The 16,712-nt window shown below is 51.0% G+C and overlaps 9 protein-coding genes across 9 annotated transcripts; 6 read left to right on the top strand and 3 right to left on the bottom strand.

Annotated features, from left to right (window-relative positions):
- Positions 1–199: 199 nt before the first annotated feature.
- Positions 200–2,299, top strand: N7517_010699 (uncharacterized protein; the record flags this gene model as incomplete). Its single annotated transcript, XM_056728422.1, has 3 exons — positions 200–1,202; positions 1,251–1,556; positions 1,614–2,299. 3 exons carry the CDS (start codon positions 200–202, stop codon positions 2,297–2,299), a joined length of 1,995 nt encoding a protein of 664 aa, XP_056574237.1.
- Positions 2,300–2,798: 499 nt separating this feature from the next.
- On the top strand, positions 2,799–3,752 carry atfB (bZIP transcription factor atfB; the record flags this gene model as incomplete). The annotated part of the gene is made up of 1 exon (XM_056728421.1): positions 2,799–3,752. One exon carries the CDS (start codon positions 2,799–2,801, stop codon positions 3,750–3,752), a length of 954 nt encoding a protein of 317 aa, XP_056574236.1.
- A 337-nt stretch (positions 3,753–4,089) lies between these two features.
- N7517_010697 (uncharacterized protein) lies at positions 4,090–4,308 on the top strand (the record flags this gene model as incomplete). The annotated part of the gene is made up of 1 exon (XM_056728420.1): positions 4,090–4,308. One exon carries the CDS (start codon positions 4,090–4,092, stop codon positions 4,306–4,308), a length of 219 nt encoding a protein of 72 aa, XP_056574235.1.
- Positions 4,309–4,550: 242 nt separating this feature from the next.
- N7517_010696 (arylsulfatase) lies at positions 4,551–6,468 on the top strand (the record flags this gene model as incomplete). The annotated part of the gene is made up of 2 exons (XM_056728419.1): positions 4,551–4,708; positions 4,767–6,468. The coding sequence occupies 2 exons, from the start codon at positions 4,551–4,553 to the stop codon at positions 6,466–6,468; spliced, it is 1,860 nt and encodes a 619-aa protein (XP_056574234.1).
- Positions 6,469–7,206: 738 nt separating this feature from the next.
- N7517_010695 (Zn(II)2Cys6 transcription factor) lies at positions 7,207–9,266 on the top strand (the record flags this gene model as incomplete). Its single annotated transcript, XM_056728418.1, has 3 exons — positions 7,207–7,212; positions 7,265–8,218; positions 8,271–9,266. 3 exons carry the CDS (start codon positions 7,207–7,209, stop codon positions 9,264–9,266), a joined length of 1,956 nt encoding a protein of 651 aa, XP_056574233.1.
- Positions 9,267–9,409: 143 nt separating this feature from the next.
- On the bottom strand, positions 9,410–11,251 carry N7517_010694 (putative iron-regulated transporter; the record flags this gene model as incomplete). Its single annotated transcript, XM_056728417.1, has 5 exons — positions 9,410–9,688; positions 9,776–10,467; positions 10,525–10,564; positions 10,657–10,820; positions 10,891–11,251. 5 exons carry the CDS (start codon positions 11,249–11,251, stop codon positions 9,410–9,412), a joined length of 1,536 nt encoding a protein of 511 aa, XP_056574232.1.
- A 279-nt stretch (positions 11,252–11,530) lies between these two features.
- N7517_010693 (mitochondrial 37S ribosomal protein mS47) lies at positions 11,531–13,115 on the bottom strand (the record flags this gene model as incomplete). The annotated part of the gene is made up of 4 exons (XM_056728416.1): positions 11,531–12,137; positions 12,191–12,738; positions 12,791–12,952; positions 13,005–13,115. The coding sequence occupies 4 exons, from the start codon at positions 13,113–13,115 to the stop codon at positions 11,531–11,533; spliced, it is 1,428 nt and encodes a 475-aa protein (XP_056574231.1).
- Positions 13,116–13,472: 357 nt separating this feature from the next.
- On the bottom strand, positions 13,473–14,481 carry N7517_010692 (mitochondrial 54S ribosomal protein uL4m; the record flags this gene model as incomplete). Its single annotated transcript, XM_056728415.1, has 2 exons — positions 13,473–14,324; positions 14,398–14,481. 2 exons carry the CDS (start codon positions 14,479–14,481, stop codon positions 13,473–13,475), a joined length of 936 nt encoding a protein of 311 aa, XP_056574230.1.
- Positions 14,482–15,196: 715 nt separating this feature from the next.
- On the top strand, positions 15,197–16,519 carry N7517_010691 (mitochondrial 54S ribosomal protein mL38; the record flags this gene model as incomplete). Its single annotated transcript, XM_056728414.1, has 2 exons — positions 15,197–15,728; positions 15,795–16,519. 2 exons carry the CDS (start codon positions 15,197–15,199, stop codon positions 16,517–16,519), a joined length of 1,257 nt encoding a protein of 418 aa, XP_056574229.1.
- Positions 16,520–16,712: the final 193 nt, after the last annotated feature.

The raw sequence follows: 16,712 nt of genomic DNA, 5'->3' as shown, positions 1-16,712 counted from the left end.
GATATTGACTTAATCCAGACAAATTGTCTAGGGGTCTTGAGTTCTATATTTGGTCTTTTAGTCCAAGGAAGGCAGACGTAGCTTCCTCATCCCAGCTCCTTCCATAAGGCCAAGGTTGGCCAAGTCACAACACGAGCCCCGTCCTTGTCCTTACTTCATCACCATCTCTTCCTCTCGTATACATTATCCAAACGTAATCATGCGGCGTCTCAAAACTGTGTTCCGGTCCAGATCTGATCCACCTAACCCTGCTACATCTCGTAATATTTGGCCACGACGGCATCCAGCGTCCGAGGGAGACACATTGAAGACCCAGCCAGAAACCGCCTCGAATGAACTACAACGCCATGACCTGACTGAAGTTGGACCTGCTAGCGCTGACGCGAACAAACCACCTTACTCGGCCGCAGTAGCCTCTGTTGACAATGCTGAACCTGGATCGAACGTCCAAGATACCCAAGACACTGGCGAGCTTCCTCGGTCCAAGAATGGCACCAGGCGTCTGAGGAAAATGTATGCTCGCTTGCGTGGCAGCTTATCTCAGGAAGATGACCCCATCACAGACACACAGCCTCAAACCGCACAGGAGGGTACCCGTCAAGAGAGACCGAGCTCCATACCGTTGTCCTCCAATCCATTTGAGCCAGATGCCGCGGAGACATCCGCTGGCAAGTCTGTCAGATTCGATAAACCGAAGGAAAGAAGGAAGGTCAGCGCTCAGACGACCCTTTCTCAAGAGTCCAGCCAGACTGAGGATACTGTTTGCCGAGACCCGGCCCGGCATATCGTGATGCCTATTCAAGAACCTTTGGAGGAGTGGGGATGGCCCGGACTGATGCTATATGACGCTGAAAGTAGCAACAACAATCATTCACATGAGGGCTCGGACCCATTCTCAGATGGGAAGGCCACCGACCGACAAGAAAAGGTGGGATCCTCGAGGCATAGTGCAGGCACGAGCCGAGAGGAATCGAGGACTTCTGAAGGAACACTGGAGCCTATCGCTGAAACTGATTTCGACACAATCGAACCAGTTATTGAGCCAGCCCGGCCCGAAGGTGCGGGCTCTCATCGGGCAAGCTCGGCGACGAGCCAAACAAGTTGGACTAGCACACTTGACTCGCCAAAGGCTATCTCGGCCTTCAATCAGATGGCGTCTCAGTTTGGTATCCCGATTGCGATTCCAGTTGGTGATTCTCCACGTACGTCTGCCTTTGCTTTTGCTTGAATTGCCTCTGACTAGATTCTAGCAGCGGGCAATGTCGAGGAACAAGGCGCGAATCGTCGTCGAGTTGGGTTGTTGGGCAAAGTTCGCAAGGTGCGATCCAACTTGGCTCCCGACACACCTCCTTTGGCACCAGTTCCTAAGCTGCGACGAATGAAGACTTTTGCCAATCTGCGCCGTCCCGATCCGATGACTTCGTTGCAAGGAAGATCGATCGAGACTTTGGCTCGTCTTGGAGGACACGGCTATCTTATGCTGACGGAATTGGCCCCCTGTCCCGCGCAGCTACCCGCGTACATTGTAGCAACGCTGATGTTTCTGCACAAATATGGTTGGTGGCGGGGTTTCTTTTTTTACGTCATGACGTGACTGACTCGGGTTCCTGCAGGTCTTGACACTCCCGAGATCTTCATCCAGTCCGGCGATCTGAAAGCCGCCATTCGTTTATATGATCACTTTGCCAGCCAAGTGCTGGAAGCGGAGAAAGATGAGTCTAAGATCTCCCTTACCATGCGGGTGGTTGCCATGCCGCAGCTCCGTGAAGATTCGGCGCCCGTGCTGAGTGTGGCCTGGGCCTTGAAGGCCGTATTGGCGGGGCTTCCAAACGGGATCCTCGGGAGTGTCCGGCTCTACCAGGTTTTAAGGGCGATGTACTACCACTCGATACCAGATAAATGCTATCCTCTCCGTGTGCCCGATTGTATCTCTGAGGCGAGCCCAACGACTGCCGCCCGAGTGCAGCTTATGTGCCTTGCGCTCATTGCCCTTGTGACGGAGATGCAACGGGACCTTATCTGTGCGGTATTTGGACTACTTTCCTTACTGGTGACTGCGGAGACCCAGGAGCAGCCCGGGATGGAGCTCCGTGATCCAGTGGCGAGTCCGAACTTCCACGAGTTGGTGCGGGTGTTTGGACCGCTCCTCCTCGGATCTAAGCAAGACCGAGATGGGACCGAGGTGGAACAAGAGATTGATGATCAACGCGTGGCAGGGCTGATGCTCAATAATTGGCACTTTGTGCATCGACAGCTGCGACATTGGACAAGTGGACGGTATGTGGTGGGCCGAGAATAGGTAAAGACTGTGATTGGACTATTCTAGAAGCTGTATACTTCCAGGGAATTCTGTCCCAACCCTGTTTTTTCCAGGGTTTTCCTTGACGGCTTTGAATCCTGTTGGATACCATTCTTTTTGTTTCGACCTTTGTTTTTTTTTTTTAATGGACTTTTATTGTTTAGGCGGAGTTGGATTTATTGGTCTAAGTCTGAAAGGGGGAGGGGGGGAGGTATTAAAAAACCAATCATTCATTTTCTCTCCTTTACATTCCTCTCTCTCCCTCTTAGTGACACTAAACAACATCCATTTGTTCGGATCTTCTGGACGGAAGTCTTGTCCGACCGTGGCTTCAAACAGGTCGACCGCACCTGGACCTTCACATCTTCAGGCACCGACGAAAGCTTCCAAACTTCAAGAGACTTTCTCTAGGGTTATTAGGGCAAGAGCTTTTCTTAACTTCCTTCTTTCTCAGAAAGGAAACGGAAAAACTTTCTCTCTAAAGCTTCTCTACCGTGACATGTCTAACCTCAAATCTGCAATGCCATCGGGCCTACCATCAGGGTTACCCCCAGGCCTAACAGATATCAATTTCGGTCCATCCCCATTCACATCTTCCTTCTCAGGTGATTTCCTAGGCCTCCCAATACCAGAAGACGACCAACTCTGGGGTCTAAGCCCCGTCTCATCAATGGCGGGCTGGGACAAAGACTCGGCATTTGCCAATTCCGCACTCGAACGAGACCTCAAAAACGCCCAAGTCCGAAATGGCCAACCAACTCCACCCCCTTACGACGATGGCCGTGACCATCTCTCTCTAGACATGATGGAAAGCGCAAGCAAACGAAGGCGCGTGCGCGAATACAAAACCGCCGCCGCTAGCCTCAGCCCGGACCTTGACGATGCCCCGCACGAACGCGCCAAAAGGGCTAAATTCCTTGAGCGAAATCGTCTTGCGGCCAGCAAGTGTCGTCAGAAAAAGAAAGAACATACTCAGCAGCTGGAATTCAATTTCAAGGAACAGTCCGAGAAAAGGGAACAGCTTGTTGCGGAAATTGCACGATTGCGCTCTGAGATCCTCGGGTTGAAGAATGAGGTCCTCAAACATGCTCAGTGTGGTGATGAACCTATTAAACTTCATCTCGCGCAAATGGTAAAGAAAATTACCGATAAAGATGGTGCCCCGTCTGGAATGGAGGAATCACCCGTCAGAATCCAAGATCATCCCTCCGTCTCCCCGCTCGAACCAACCCCAGCTCCCCCGGTGACGACTTCCGTGCCTGTAACTGCGCCCGCGCCGACATCGATGTCGTTCGGCTTCGATGATCCTCTACAGCTCGAACCGGCGGCGGCGGCAGCGGCCGAGGCGTTCGAACAACAGATCCGACGCGAGTCGGAGGCTTCGCTTGTCTCTGAAGGATCTTATTCGTTTTCGGCGGAGGATACATCCTTTGATGATTTGATCAATGTGTGAGTGAACAGTGGGATGTTATGTGATAACGACTTTTTTATGTGGAGGTAATGGGGCAGCAGGTCTGTCTGGCGTTGGATTTTTTGAATTGAATTGCGATCCAGTGGGAACTGGAGGGTGTCTGGCGTTTTGATTCCTTGAGTAAACGGATCAAGCTGTTTGTGATATTCGGTATTGTGTTTTTGTCGATTCTAGCTGCCTTGAAGGCGATTGGCTAGTGGATTGTTGCTGTGGGCATTCGCCTATGATGTATTTTCTATATGAATAACATGGCAGGTGGAAATGAATTGTTTCTATCGATATGGTTTTTAGTAGGGAGGGAACTATATAGAGCAAAGTTATGACCGTCCAGCGGTCGACTCGACATGCGCAATCCGATGCAGCGTCCAGAGCAGGATCCTTCACACGCCCAGCTGCATCAACCCCATCGAACATCCAATTAATCTCGAGAGACGGCAAGTCTCCTTCAGACAGAAGTAGAGCCCACAATTACCACATCCAGCAGCCAAAGAGCAAGAATGTACCCCATCCCAACAAGCTTAAGAACTATAACCTATAACTAGAAGTATAAGAGTCTGACATTTGATATACTTCAATTATATTGCGTGATTCTAATGTCATTGGCCTATTCTCTCTTAGCCCCTGGTGGATACACTCCGCATTACGTGCCGACGGCCGATGGCCGATTGGCGACCCTCGTACTTTGTATGCTTGTAGGTCAGATCTGCGAGATCTACCAGATCTAATACATACCAACATCACCTCCCCCTCACTTCCTCAATTCATTCATCATTGTAAACAATGACAACCAAACGCCCCAATTTCCTCGTCATAGTCGCCGACGACCTCGGTTTCTCCGATGTAGGCTGTTTCGGCGGAGAAATCCGCACGCCTAACATCGACCAAATCGCCAAAGAAGGACTCCGATTCACCGATTTCCACGCAGCAGCAGCATGCTCGTAAGTCTCAATTCTCCCAAGTCAGCTCTTAATCAAACATCGAACTCACAAGAACCAGTCCCACGCGCGCCATGATCATGACGGGAACAGACCACCACATCGCCGGTCTAGGAAACTTAATCGAATGGACCAACATCTCCGGCCAGAACGGTCCGAAAGGATCAAAGATGAGTACCGCTCCGCAGCGCGGAATGCCCGGGTACGAGGGATACCTCAATGAGCGGGTCGTGGCACTCCCGGAGATACTGCGTGATGGGGGGTATCATACCGTGATGTCGGGGAAGTGGCACTTGGGTTTGACACCAGAGCGATCACCGCACAAGCGTGGTTTTGAGCGCTCGTTCGCGCATTTACCCGCCTGCTCAAATCACTATGCCTTCGAGCCGGAGTTGAAAGATGAAGACCACCTCCCGACTTTCATTGAGGCGAGCTATATCGCTCTGCACATGGAGGATGGAGAGTATGTGCGTCGGATCCCGGAGGATTGGTACTCGTCCGACGGGTACGGTGATAAGATGGTGTCTTACCTGAAAGAATGGAAAGATAGCGGTGGTAGCGAAGGCCCAGATGGAGACGGAGACCGACCGTTCTTCGCATACCTCCCTTTCACAGCGCCGCACTGGCCGCTACAAGCTCCGCGCGAGTATATCGACCACTACCGCGGTGTGTACGACTCCGGTCCGGACGTGCTCCGCGAAAAGCGACTCCAGCGTCTAAAGGAGCTAGGGATGGTGCGCGAGGACGTCGAGCCGCATCCCGTGCAAGCGGAGGAAGTCAAGGCGTGGGAGGAGTACAGCGACGAGGAGAAGAAGAAGTCCGCCGTTGCGATGGAGGTTTTCGCCGGGATGGTTGAGTGCATTGATTCGAATGTCGGGAAGGTAGTTGAGTACCTGCGGTCTATCGACGAGCTGGATAACACATTTGTCTGCTTCATGTCTGATAATGGAGCCGAGGGCGCTGCCTACGAAGCCTATCCGATGGTTAAGAACGGCGTCATGCCGCATCTGCAGAAATACTACGATAACAGTCTTGAGAACCTCGGGAACGGGAACTCGTTTATCTGGTATGGTCCACGCTGGGCGCAGGCTGCTACTGCGCCCTCGAGACTGTATAAGGCGTATACCACTGAGGGTGGTGTGCGTGTTCCATTTACCTGTCGGTTCCCGAAGAACTTTGATATCAACCCTGCAGATGTTGCAGCCGGTAAGGGCGGGATCACGGATCAGTTCGCCACGGTTATGGACCTCGCCCCGTCGATCCTCGATATGGCGGGGATTAAACACCCGGCGCCGATGTACCAGGGTCGTGAGGTTGTCGAGATGCGTGGTCGAAGTTTCCACCCCTGGGCTGTAGGCGCAGCAGAGCGAATCCACCCGGTTGAGTTTATTCAGGGCTGGGAGACGTGTGGACGGGCTGCGTTGCGTTGTGCGGACTGGAAGATCGTTTTTATTCCCAAGCCTAAAGGACCCGAGAAGTGGCAGTTGTATAATCTCGTGGAGGATCCCGGGGAGATTCACGATCTGTCCGAGACCGAACCGGAGAAGATGAAGCAGTTACTTAAGCTATGGGATCAGTATGTTCTTGAGACGGGTGTTGTGCCGCTTTGTCCTGATCTTGGGGAGTTTTTGGAGGCGACTGAGGCGCAGATGCCTGAGAATGCGTGGATGGAGTTTGATTATTGGAAAGAAGGGGCGAGAGATGAGCCAGAGAAGTTTACTCGTCAGCCGCCGAGGTTTCAACGGACTGTGAAGCCTTTCTAACCGAAGGGAGGTGTTAGGAATCCAAACAGGAAATAGGAAATGACTCTCAGAATATGCAGCTTTGAGTAACCGCGGGGTAAAATTCACCACACATCATTCTAGAGAATATAACACAATAACATCCCCAGCCCAGTCCCCATATACCAAAATGTCAATAATCCCAAGGCAAAGATGCCTAAGAAGGGGGTTTAGTGGGTTGATTGAAGCCCAATCCCTCAATATATAGAGGCTTGAAATAGGGTTAGTATGGATATAGCAAATTATCTGTCGATCAATATCCGATTGAATCTATCCTATTCATTTCAAATACATCATCATAGCTAATTCCAGTCAGAAGCGACAGATGCTTTTCTTTTCTGGGTTATTGGACTTCTACAAGAAAATGCCCTATTGTTGCCTTACATATTTTGCGGTTGTTGCGCCTATTTAGATTGACCTAATTTATGAGCTGATGATCTTTTTAGACCTAAAAATACTATATATCATATTTTATATATTGACCCAGAGAGGTAGTTCTGTGTAGATCGCCAATCATAAGTGTAGATTAATATCGTAATCAGAAGAAAAGCCTTTAAATTTGACTTATTCTTTTTAATGTGAATGTTCTCAATTCAATCTCACGATCGTCAACTCCCGAGAACCGGCGCCATTGCGGGGAAACCACTCTCGAATTTCATTGCAACTAATACAGTCTAGATAGACTATACTCTGTAGTATGCTTTGGGTTTAAACGTACTCATGGAGGTAGGAATATTCCTCAAATCTTCCTATTCCTGAGACTAACGTGATTTCTCAGGTGCCAAAAGCCCGGGGAGCTGGCAGGTCGGGCCCGCGTCGACGGACAGGGTGCCTAACATGCAGGGCCCGTAAGGTCCGGTGCGACGAAACGAAACCAAGCTGCTCCAATTGCGACCGACTCCGTCTACGATGTCACTACAAACCCCCTATCGCACCCGGCGCCGGGTGGGGTTCCTCACCAACTCGCCCAAACGATACAGCTGCATCGCCGAGTAACACATCCACGTTAGAGGGTTCGAGCTCATCCGCTACAGTCACAACTTCATCCCGCTCTCCCGACATCAACTTCTTTAGTACCGTACTCCGCGCAGACGGCCACAAAATACCAGCACCGACAACCACACTTCGGCAGCTCCCGACAGACCAAGACTCTTATCCTTCCGAGTTCGACATGCTGGGATTTATGGGAGGGATCACGTCGGAGCTGGAACAGAAACAAAAACACCTGGATTTGACGACTGGGATTGCGATGGCGTTCACCGCTAGTCCGGCGTCGCAGTCGCTACCCGCGACATTCATACCAGGCATGGATGAAGGGCTTTTTTCAGCGGACCGTCGGATTCCACTTACCCCAGATACTTCATGTTCACTTATTGATGGGACCTCGATTGGCAGCGCTTCCGACGCAGGCGGTACTTCGTATGAGGACCAGCTGCTACAGCACTTTCTGACTATTGACCCACCGGCTACTCTTTTCGCGCCGGTAAACATCGAGTGGAAGTATATGCGGCCAGCGCTGCTGGCCCATGCACGAGATTCTGGTCCGCTTTTGAATGCATTGTACTGCTATGCAGATGTCCATAAAGCGATGATGGAAGGGAAACGATGGCACTGGGCGCCTACTTTCTATAGAGTGTCCAGTTCGGAGATCCAAGCTTGTATTCATGGCGAGGTGACCGATTCCACACTCATCAAAGTTTTTGGTTCTATTTTTCTGTTAATGATATCCGAGGTATGTCCTGCTTGGTTCCAAGACCGAGCAGATTTGGCTCATATCGTCCCAGATCCTCTCATCTCCCGAAATATGCACGGGAACTTCTTATATTCACTCAGGGTACCTCATTCTACACCGATTCCATGATCGCACTCGACATTGGACCGGTCTCGGTCACCTCCTGGTGTCATGGGTCTCGCTGCTAGATGTCAAATCCCTGATTGCAGGCCGAGATGGCGATCCTCTCGCTGACCTCGGTACCATCCCAGAACATAGCATACCACTGAAACCAATAGATATACAAATTTCCCAACCACACCCAACTGCGCCAACAGATACCTACAAAGAAGAAGACAACATCGAAGACCCATTCCGCAGTCCCAGCTACCTCGTCTACGAATCAATCGTCGGCCCGGCATTCCGATTCTTCGTACAAGCTCAACAAGTCGTCCGACGAATAGTCTGCATAGACCTCCACCACCGCAGCCGCGGAACCCTCACAGACGAATTCGAAGTCCTCCAGCTCGCTCACAAAGTCGGCGCAGACCTCGAAACACTCTGGCACAGACGTCCCTCTGTAATAGACGTCTACGGACGACCAGAAGCACTAACAGATATCCTGTGCGCGCCTGTGGCATTGGAAATCTGCCGCACATTCAGACAATACGTGGCCAATTTCTTAGCGAATTTTATCTACTTGCATCGCGTTGCATTTGCAATATACCCACGAACAGACCGCGTCAACGGCGCCGTCGATCAGATTATTCAACTGGCTGCAGTTGACTCGACCGGCCCGGATCATCTGCCTGTCAGCTTCCTGTGGCCGCTGTTCATTGCCGGGCTCGAGGGCACAGAGGACCAGCGCAAGTGGATTGTCCACGAGATTCAGCGTATGGCTGCGGCTCACGAAGCTGACTTGGCTCCTTCGGTCACTCGCCACCCAACTGCTGATAGGGTCCTCGTGCTCGTGGATGAGATGACTCGACGACAGGATGTATCGCGCACATGGGCAGACTCGAAATGTGTGAGGCGGGAATTGTTTTCAGACTTTTTCATTATAATTTGATGTTCGGCGCGATGTATATATGGCTTTTTAATAGCTCGGCGTTGTACTCATATATCTAGCGACTTTGCTTTCTGGTTGGTTTTGACGATCTCGATCGTATAGAGATGTTCTCATGAATTATGATACAAGAACTTACAACCACTTCAAACGCTCAAAACTTCCCCAGACCCAATCGCTCGATATAACACTTTATCACCACCCATACACCGTGATCGATGAAGTAGATGACCCCGTTCCTTGCGCACATACGTCGCAAAACAAACAGCAGCAACCGCCACAGCACCAGCACTGATCATCACGGGATACCCGAACTGAGCCGGCAACGGGAAAGCAATCGTCGACGCAAAAGAAAGCATCTCGAAAACATTCTGCAGGGCCATTTCAGTCGCTGAGAAACGGGCGCGTGCATGTTCGTTGATATTCTACATAACAGTGTTCCATTCGATCAGTAAACGCAACCCAGTATACACGGGACCACACAATCCAATAATCCAGAAGAAACCACTTACCTCCTGAACAAGAAACTGAACAGACAAATCAAATCCCCAAAGTCCAACCCGACTTAAAGCAACACCCGCAATCAGCGTCCCCGCCACGAACCTCGAACTCGAGTCCCAAGCAACGAACGCCACAGCTGCACCGGAAACACAGACAAATTGCCAATTGAGGAACCAAAGCCCGGACCGAATCGGTCCGATCCGGTTCATTATCATAGGCGCTGTCCATGTGCCGGATAGCTCGGCGGCTACGGAGCCGATGCGCATGTAACTGACCTGTAGTGAGGTGAAACCCGCGTGGAGCAGGTATGTTACCATTGTTGCGCCGAAGGATAGGACTGTTAGGTAGAGGAGGCTTAGGGCGAAGGATGGTAGGAAGACGGGGCTGGCTATGTATTCTTTCCAGGGTGCTAGTGATGAGTCTGGCAAGGAGAGGGGTGTGTGAGATGGATGTTGGTGAGGGGTCTCACCCTCATTCTCGCTATTTATATCATCTGCTTGTGGTATAGGATTTGTTTTGGTCAAGGCTGGGACTGATTGGTAGACCTGGGCAATGGCCATGTATTCAACCAGCACGGATGTGGTGTTTAGGGTGAAGACTGTCCAGATTGCGTATCGAGTTGATATGCTGTCGATCAAGGAGATGAATACTGGTGCTAGGAGTTTGCAGATGAGATCGATTCGTCTCATTGAGGCATTTAGGTCTGTTATTCGATTGAAGTTAGATATTGTAGAGATTTAGGTCGCTTTGGCTTTCTTACCTTGGCGAGGGACATTGATACTATCCGAGATCACGATTGCCTGTCGAATTATCAGTGGTGTGTCTTCAGAATAAAATGTATTTCGGATGCGTGGAATCAATCAAACAATCCATATACGATTCCCGTACATACCCAGTCCCGTTCCACGGCCACTGTATTAGCCGTAGCGGCCAATTTCTCTATACAAGCCAGCAAGCCCTGAATAACGAACAAGACAATCGTAAGTGCCCAAGAGTCCGTAGACAGAGTCGCTATAAAGCACAAGCACGACACTCCGACAGGGAGTCTTTGCCACACTATTCATTCGATTAGCCATTGATCCGGAATGATAACATGATAACAAAGTGAAAGACGTTCGCAACATACCAATCGAATGCCTCACAACCACAAGCCGATCTGAGCTATCAACTTGCGCACCCAGCCAGGACGATAGCGCGACGGTTGAAAACGCCCGCACGAGAGCGTATATCGAAGCATACAGTAGTGTGCCCGGGAATATCGACGCTAGGAAGAGCACGGCGCCAAATTCGAAGATGCGTGAGTTCCATGCTGAGAGTGTGTGTGAGATGTATAGACGTGTTAGTACTGAGCGGGCTTCTGGTGCTGGGGTATTGTTGTGGGATCGGGAAGTATCATTCGCCGATGCCAGTAGATGAGTGTTGGAGGAATTGGTGATGTTTTCTGATAAGAGATGGCTAGGTTCTGGGGAGCTGCTCTCAGGCACCATATTGAAGCGTGGGATTTTACAGGTGTGCAGGGGTCTGGGGTCTGGGTTATGGATTTTGGGATGTTGGGGCGGGATTTACAATGCCGTGGGTGGGCTGAGTATCTTGGACCAATTTTAGCGTGCTATTTGTATTGAGTCGATCTAAATATTACAGTGCTTTTTGTGTTTGAAGACAATTGCAGGAAATGCAATAAATAGTATATGGTATATGGGCCCAATTCCCAATAAATTCTAATACACAACAATAAAAATTACAAGCTATAGACGGTATCTCTCTCTCTAATTCACCCACTTGAGTCCTTCGGGAGATGATGTTGTCGTCCGGCGGGCAATCACCTCGACGACCTTTCGGCGCACACCCTCGCGGTGGGCGTATTTCTGCAGGAAGTAATCGATCACGGGTCTCCGTGATGGGTGGCCTTGGCGAACAATCTTCTCAATCTCTTCCTCGGAGGGAAGAGCGAAGTGGGCGTGAGGGTAGTTTTCGTAATCTCCCTTGCTCAGGAGTGGTAGGCGGGACTCGTGGTCGGCGATCTTGAAGAAGCCATCCACGGTTTCATCCGAGACCTCTTTGAGAGTAGCGGGCTGCCACTCGGGTTGACGGGCAGGCTTGGACATCAGACGGGCCTTGACACCCTCGACGAAATCAGGGTGGCGCATGAAGTTTGCAGCGACCTTGTGCTCACGCTGGAAGGTCTCCGAGATGGACCACTTCTTGCCAAGACGCATCTGGCGCAGAGTCACCTTCAGAGAAGTGGGAGAGCGGCCTGACAGAGTCTCCAATGTCTTTTGTGCCCATTCCTTGTGCTCGGTCTCCTTCTCCAAAGCCTGGATGATCTCCTCCATGGTGTTGAATTTGAAGCAGCGGTCAATCGCAGTGCGCAGGCTACCAGCCATGAGCATAGGCTCCTCATCGAGCGGGGGAGGCCAAGGGAGAACTCAGCCATGGTCTTGTTGACGATTTCCAAACGCTCGGGAAGCTCGACGTGGTCGGGGAAAGTCAGTTCGGAAAGACGCTGCACGACGCTGCTCAAAACGCTGGAGTGCAGGTAGTGTGTAGCAATTCCTGCATACAGAGCCTGGACACCCTTCAGGCGCTCCGAGGTCAAAGCCAGGTATGTGCCGGTCTCACCATCGAGACGGGGGAGGAAGAACGAGCCGCCAACGTCGGGGAAGAAGCCAATGGTTGTTTCGGGCATAGCAAACAAGGTACGCTCAGTCGCAATTCGGAAGGGGGCGTGCATGCTGAGGCCGACACCACCACCCATGGTGATTCCGTCCATAAATGAGATGACGGGCTTCGAGTATGTAGCGATCAGGTGGTCGAGGCGGTATTCGAGTCCGAAGAAGTCTGTCGATGCTTGTTGTCCTTTCGCTCCACTCTCATTTTGCAGTGCCAGGGCAGCAACGTCGCCTCCAGCGCAGAGAGCCTTGGTGCCAGCTCCGGAGATGAGGATCATGTTTGCAAGGTGAGATTTCTCCCATTCCTATCCAACGCTTAGTATTGTATATTCTGAAGTTCCGAGTATCCAATCTAACCTTCAATCGAGGGAGAATCTTGCGAGCCATCGAGCCGTTGAGAGAGTTGAGCTTCTTGGGTCGGTTGAGCTCAACGCTGCGGAGGCCGTAGATCGAGTTGAACAGGACATCGTCGCGCTCATCGCCGGGGAGCTCTTTGGGGATATCAGATGAGGTCGACATCTAGCGATAGTAAGCATTGAATATCGGGCTTCTCTCCGAACGGGGTGTATACCATAGCTGTTCCCCGAAAGGCAGGGTTGGTCACCTTGGCGCGTAGAGGCATTGCAGGAACGCGCGAGATCCAGCTCGGCGAGGAGACGCGATTGAATTGTCGAAGTAACATTAGAACTGGAATATGACGAGAACCGGGGAAGAGGGTTATGTGGTGACAATCAGGTGTTTTCTCCGCTTTCTTGACCTCGGGAGTTTTTCGCTGGATTTTCTCTCCGCTCCGAGGGTCAACTCTCCGCCCATAACCGACAGCCTTGGGTATTTTGGGGATACCCCAATTGATGTACTTTTTTTTTCAAGTACGAATGGAAATAAATAGTTTGACTGTTATTTAATTGAAAAAGCTGCTAAACTACTATGTTGTAGCCCTCAGGCCGACTCGGAGAAGTGATAACGTTCGAAGTATACATGGTCTATTTGTACATAGCTAGATAATGCCAAAAATAAGAAGAAACAGAAAATGATGCAATTAAACATTCTTCCATGTAGACGCCATCCGGCTAAAGTCCAGCGGATACACCTTTTTTCCGTCTACTGAAGGCGAAAAGAGAGTGTCCACCTTCGCCAAGTCCGTCGTATGCGCAAGCAAGATCTTGTGCAGTGCATTCTTCTCAATGACCAATCTTGCTGTCTCCAAGACGTTCTTGACATCCAAATCCTCAACACTGATTGTTCGTGCGTGGTTGCCGAACTTTTCGACCGCATCGGAGAGCATCTCATTCGGCTTCAATGTGATGAATGTAGACCGGCCCTTCTGATACCAGCCATGAGCTTGAATGAGATTTTTGATGAAGAACGGGCTGGAAGCTTCATCCATCTCGATGCTGTTATCAACGACAATCAATTCGCCGCGTGATAGCCGGTGGCTGAGGGCAATGCGCCAGGCCTGGTCGTAGATCTTTCGTGGCAGATCGGTCGAGAAATCGCGAGGATGAGGTCCGAAAGCGACACCACCACCTCGTCGAACAGGCGACATCTTATCACCCGCACGCGCACGACCAGAACCCTTCTGCGCGTACAGCTTCCTGTGACTACCGTGCACATCGTCCCTCCACTTGGTGCTGGCTGAACCTTGTCGGGTGCTGTCACCCTCGTAGATAACTGCGCGGTGGAGAATATCGTGACGAGTGGGCATCTGCAGTAGCCTCCGGGAGTAGTGGACCAGACGCTCGGGTTGCAGGTCAGGCCAGCGGTAGGTCATGACTTGGACAGGGGTTTGGCCACCTGGACGTTGTGGTTGTTCGGCCTGGACGGCATCCTGAGTCACCACCGGGGGTTCTGGTTTGGCTTCGGTTGCCATTGAGCGTGTAAGGCATCGTTGCTGTATGATTCGACGCGCTGTCAGTAAATGCGTCCTCGGACCGGACCGAGAAGAATCCATGGAGTGCACTAACCGTCACCTGCTTGGGGCCTGACATGAGTCCGCCCGAGCTGCGTGAGAGCAGCCTCAGCGACCGAATAACATCGTTACCTGCCATTGTGAAAGGTATTGCGTGATCGGCGTATAAGTTGGTGATGTCCGGAGTGTTGAACGGAGCAAAAGTTGATACGGGCGGTGGGTGCCAGCAGAATATTGGCGCTACTAAGTATAGACACAAGTAGTCCAATCTAGGTCTCGTATTATCCCTGGCCAGGTTTTGAGAGGGATCTTTTAGTGTGGATTGTGTTGTGAGAATATTACATCCATATTGGTGAAGCCTGTATTGGCATTGTAAATGAGCCACGCGAGGTAGAAAGACGCCGCGCCCTATAAAGGCCAATGGTATGGTAGAACATGACGAGGAAGACGAGGAAGGAAAAAGAGAAGGAAGCTGATCTGAATCAATTTCACTACAAGAAAAGTCGTCGATTCTACAACCTCTATTCTGGACATTATATCCAAGATACATACAACAATGCCTTTTTTGAGTCTTTCTGGATGCCTCCTCCCTTCTCGGTATCAAACAGGTAAAAGGATGGAATGCTGGAGAAATTATAAACCGCACATACAGAATTTGTGTGTATAACCAGAGGTTTTCAAGCTTGCAAGGTTCCAGGTTGAGGTTGATGCCCATGCCCACCTAGTATGGAGTACATAATGCAGGACTAGAAGAGGTCACGTGATAGGCTAGGTCCGAACAGAAAAAGTTCCCCGGGAAGACAACAACATCGGATCCTTAGGCCAAGCCCATCATAACCCCAATTCCTCGAATCATGGCCCACTGCGAACGGGCTTCGAAGCCTCTGCTCCAATGCCTTCGCAATACCTACTCTAGGAGCGTGGCTGGAGTCCAACTCCAAAAGCGAGCCTTCCAGTCTACCGCCAGCGTTCAAGAGCCCGAAGCTGAAACTCCGAGCCAACCTTTCCACAAGGCACCCGATCCCTCTCTTGTGACGAGTCCCCGTCTTGAAAGACGGCTGCTGCGACAAGGAACCGCCCCCATCGGATCTCGTCGTCGCCGTGCCGCCCTTCAAGATTCCGAGAACCTTCCTTTCGAACAACTGCCCTACCAATGTTTCCAAGAAGCCCGGAAGATTTTGCTTGCGGACCGCGAACAGAAGTTGAAGGAGATTGAGACGATGAGACAGCGGCTTGCCAAGCAGGAGGCTTTGACCGACCAGGAGTCTGGAGGAGCAAAGGCGAAGAAGTCCCGCGTTACTGCGATGCAATTACACCTGGAGCGCCTTAAGGTTCTGGCCGATATTAACGACCCTGCAGTCAAGCGAAAGTTTGAAGATAATGAAGGTAATGATATCTAGGTCAACTGATCAAATTGGGCTGAGGCTAATGGTTCGTTTTCTATCAATTCAGGTGACATGTCCAAGCCCATCTACCGCTTTTTGGCCGACCGCAAATGGCGCGAATACCGCCGCAAGATTCTGGTCCAGCGTATCACCCAGATGAACGTCGTTCCCGACGTCCTGCCTCACTGCGACCCCGTCGTCGACACAAAGTTGTACTTCGGCAAGCGACAAGTCCAAGCCGGTGAATTCGTCGACGCGAACCTTAGCACAAGCGCGCCTAAACTCGACGTGCAGATCTTTGAGGGTGGTGAAAAGCTGGTCACTATTGCAGTTGTCGACCCCGATGTCCCGAACGTTGAGAACAACAACTTCGATTATAAGACACATTTCCTGGCCATCAACGTTCCCATCTCGGCCACCTCTACCAAGGTCGATCTCGCGCAGCTTTTGGAGGATTCCCAGGTGGTTCTCCCCTGGCTCCCACCTGTCGCTCAGAAGGGAAGTCCCTACCACCGTCTCTCTCTCTTCATCATGGAGCAGAAGGATTCCCAGCCTCTCGACTTTGCTGCCTTCAAGGCTAAGGAGAACAACCGTGACACCACCCTCCTTCGCTCTCTCCAGTCCCGTTACCACCTCAAGGCCATCGGTGCTCACCTGTTCCGTACCCAGTGGGACGACACGACCCTGGAGGTCATGAAGGAGATTGGATTCGACAATGCCAATGTGGAGCTGCGCCGCAAGAGAGTCGAGCCTCTGCCTTATAAGAGACGTAACCCCTCTTCGTTCCGCTGATCGTGTTTGTCTCCCCTGTTCTATGTTCAAGCCGGGTTTTGTATTGTACAATTTGATATATGTATGAATATGCACACTGTTTTAATCCCTTTCAACCAAACTCCATGTGTATGCTTAAACAAAATAAACTCGACTGCCACGCATCGGCAAACTGTAACCCTCCCTGTTTGGTATAATGTACATTGTATAATCC

Source organism: Penicillium concentricum (assembly GCF_028827145.1).
Source record: "Penicillium concentricum strain IBT 3081 chromosome Unknown utg000006l_segment0_segment0, whole genome shotgun sequence".
Lineage (NCBI taxonomy): Eukaryota > Fungi > Ascomycota > Eurotiomycetes > Eurotiales > Aspergillaceae > Penicillium > Penicillium concentricum.
The sequence above is the reverse complement of the archived record's forward strand: the minus strand, read 5'-3'. Positions and strand labels throughout refer to the sequence as shown.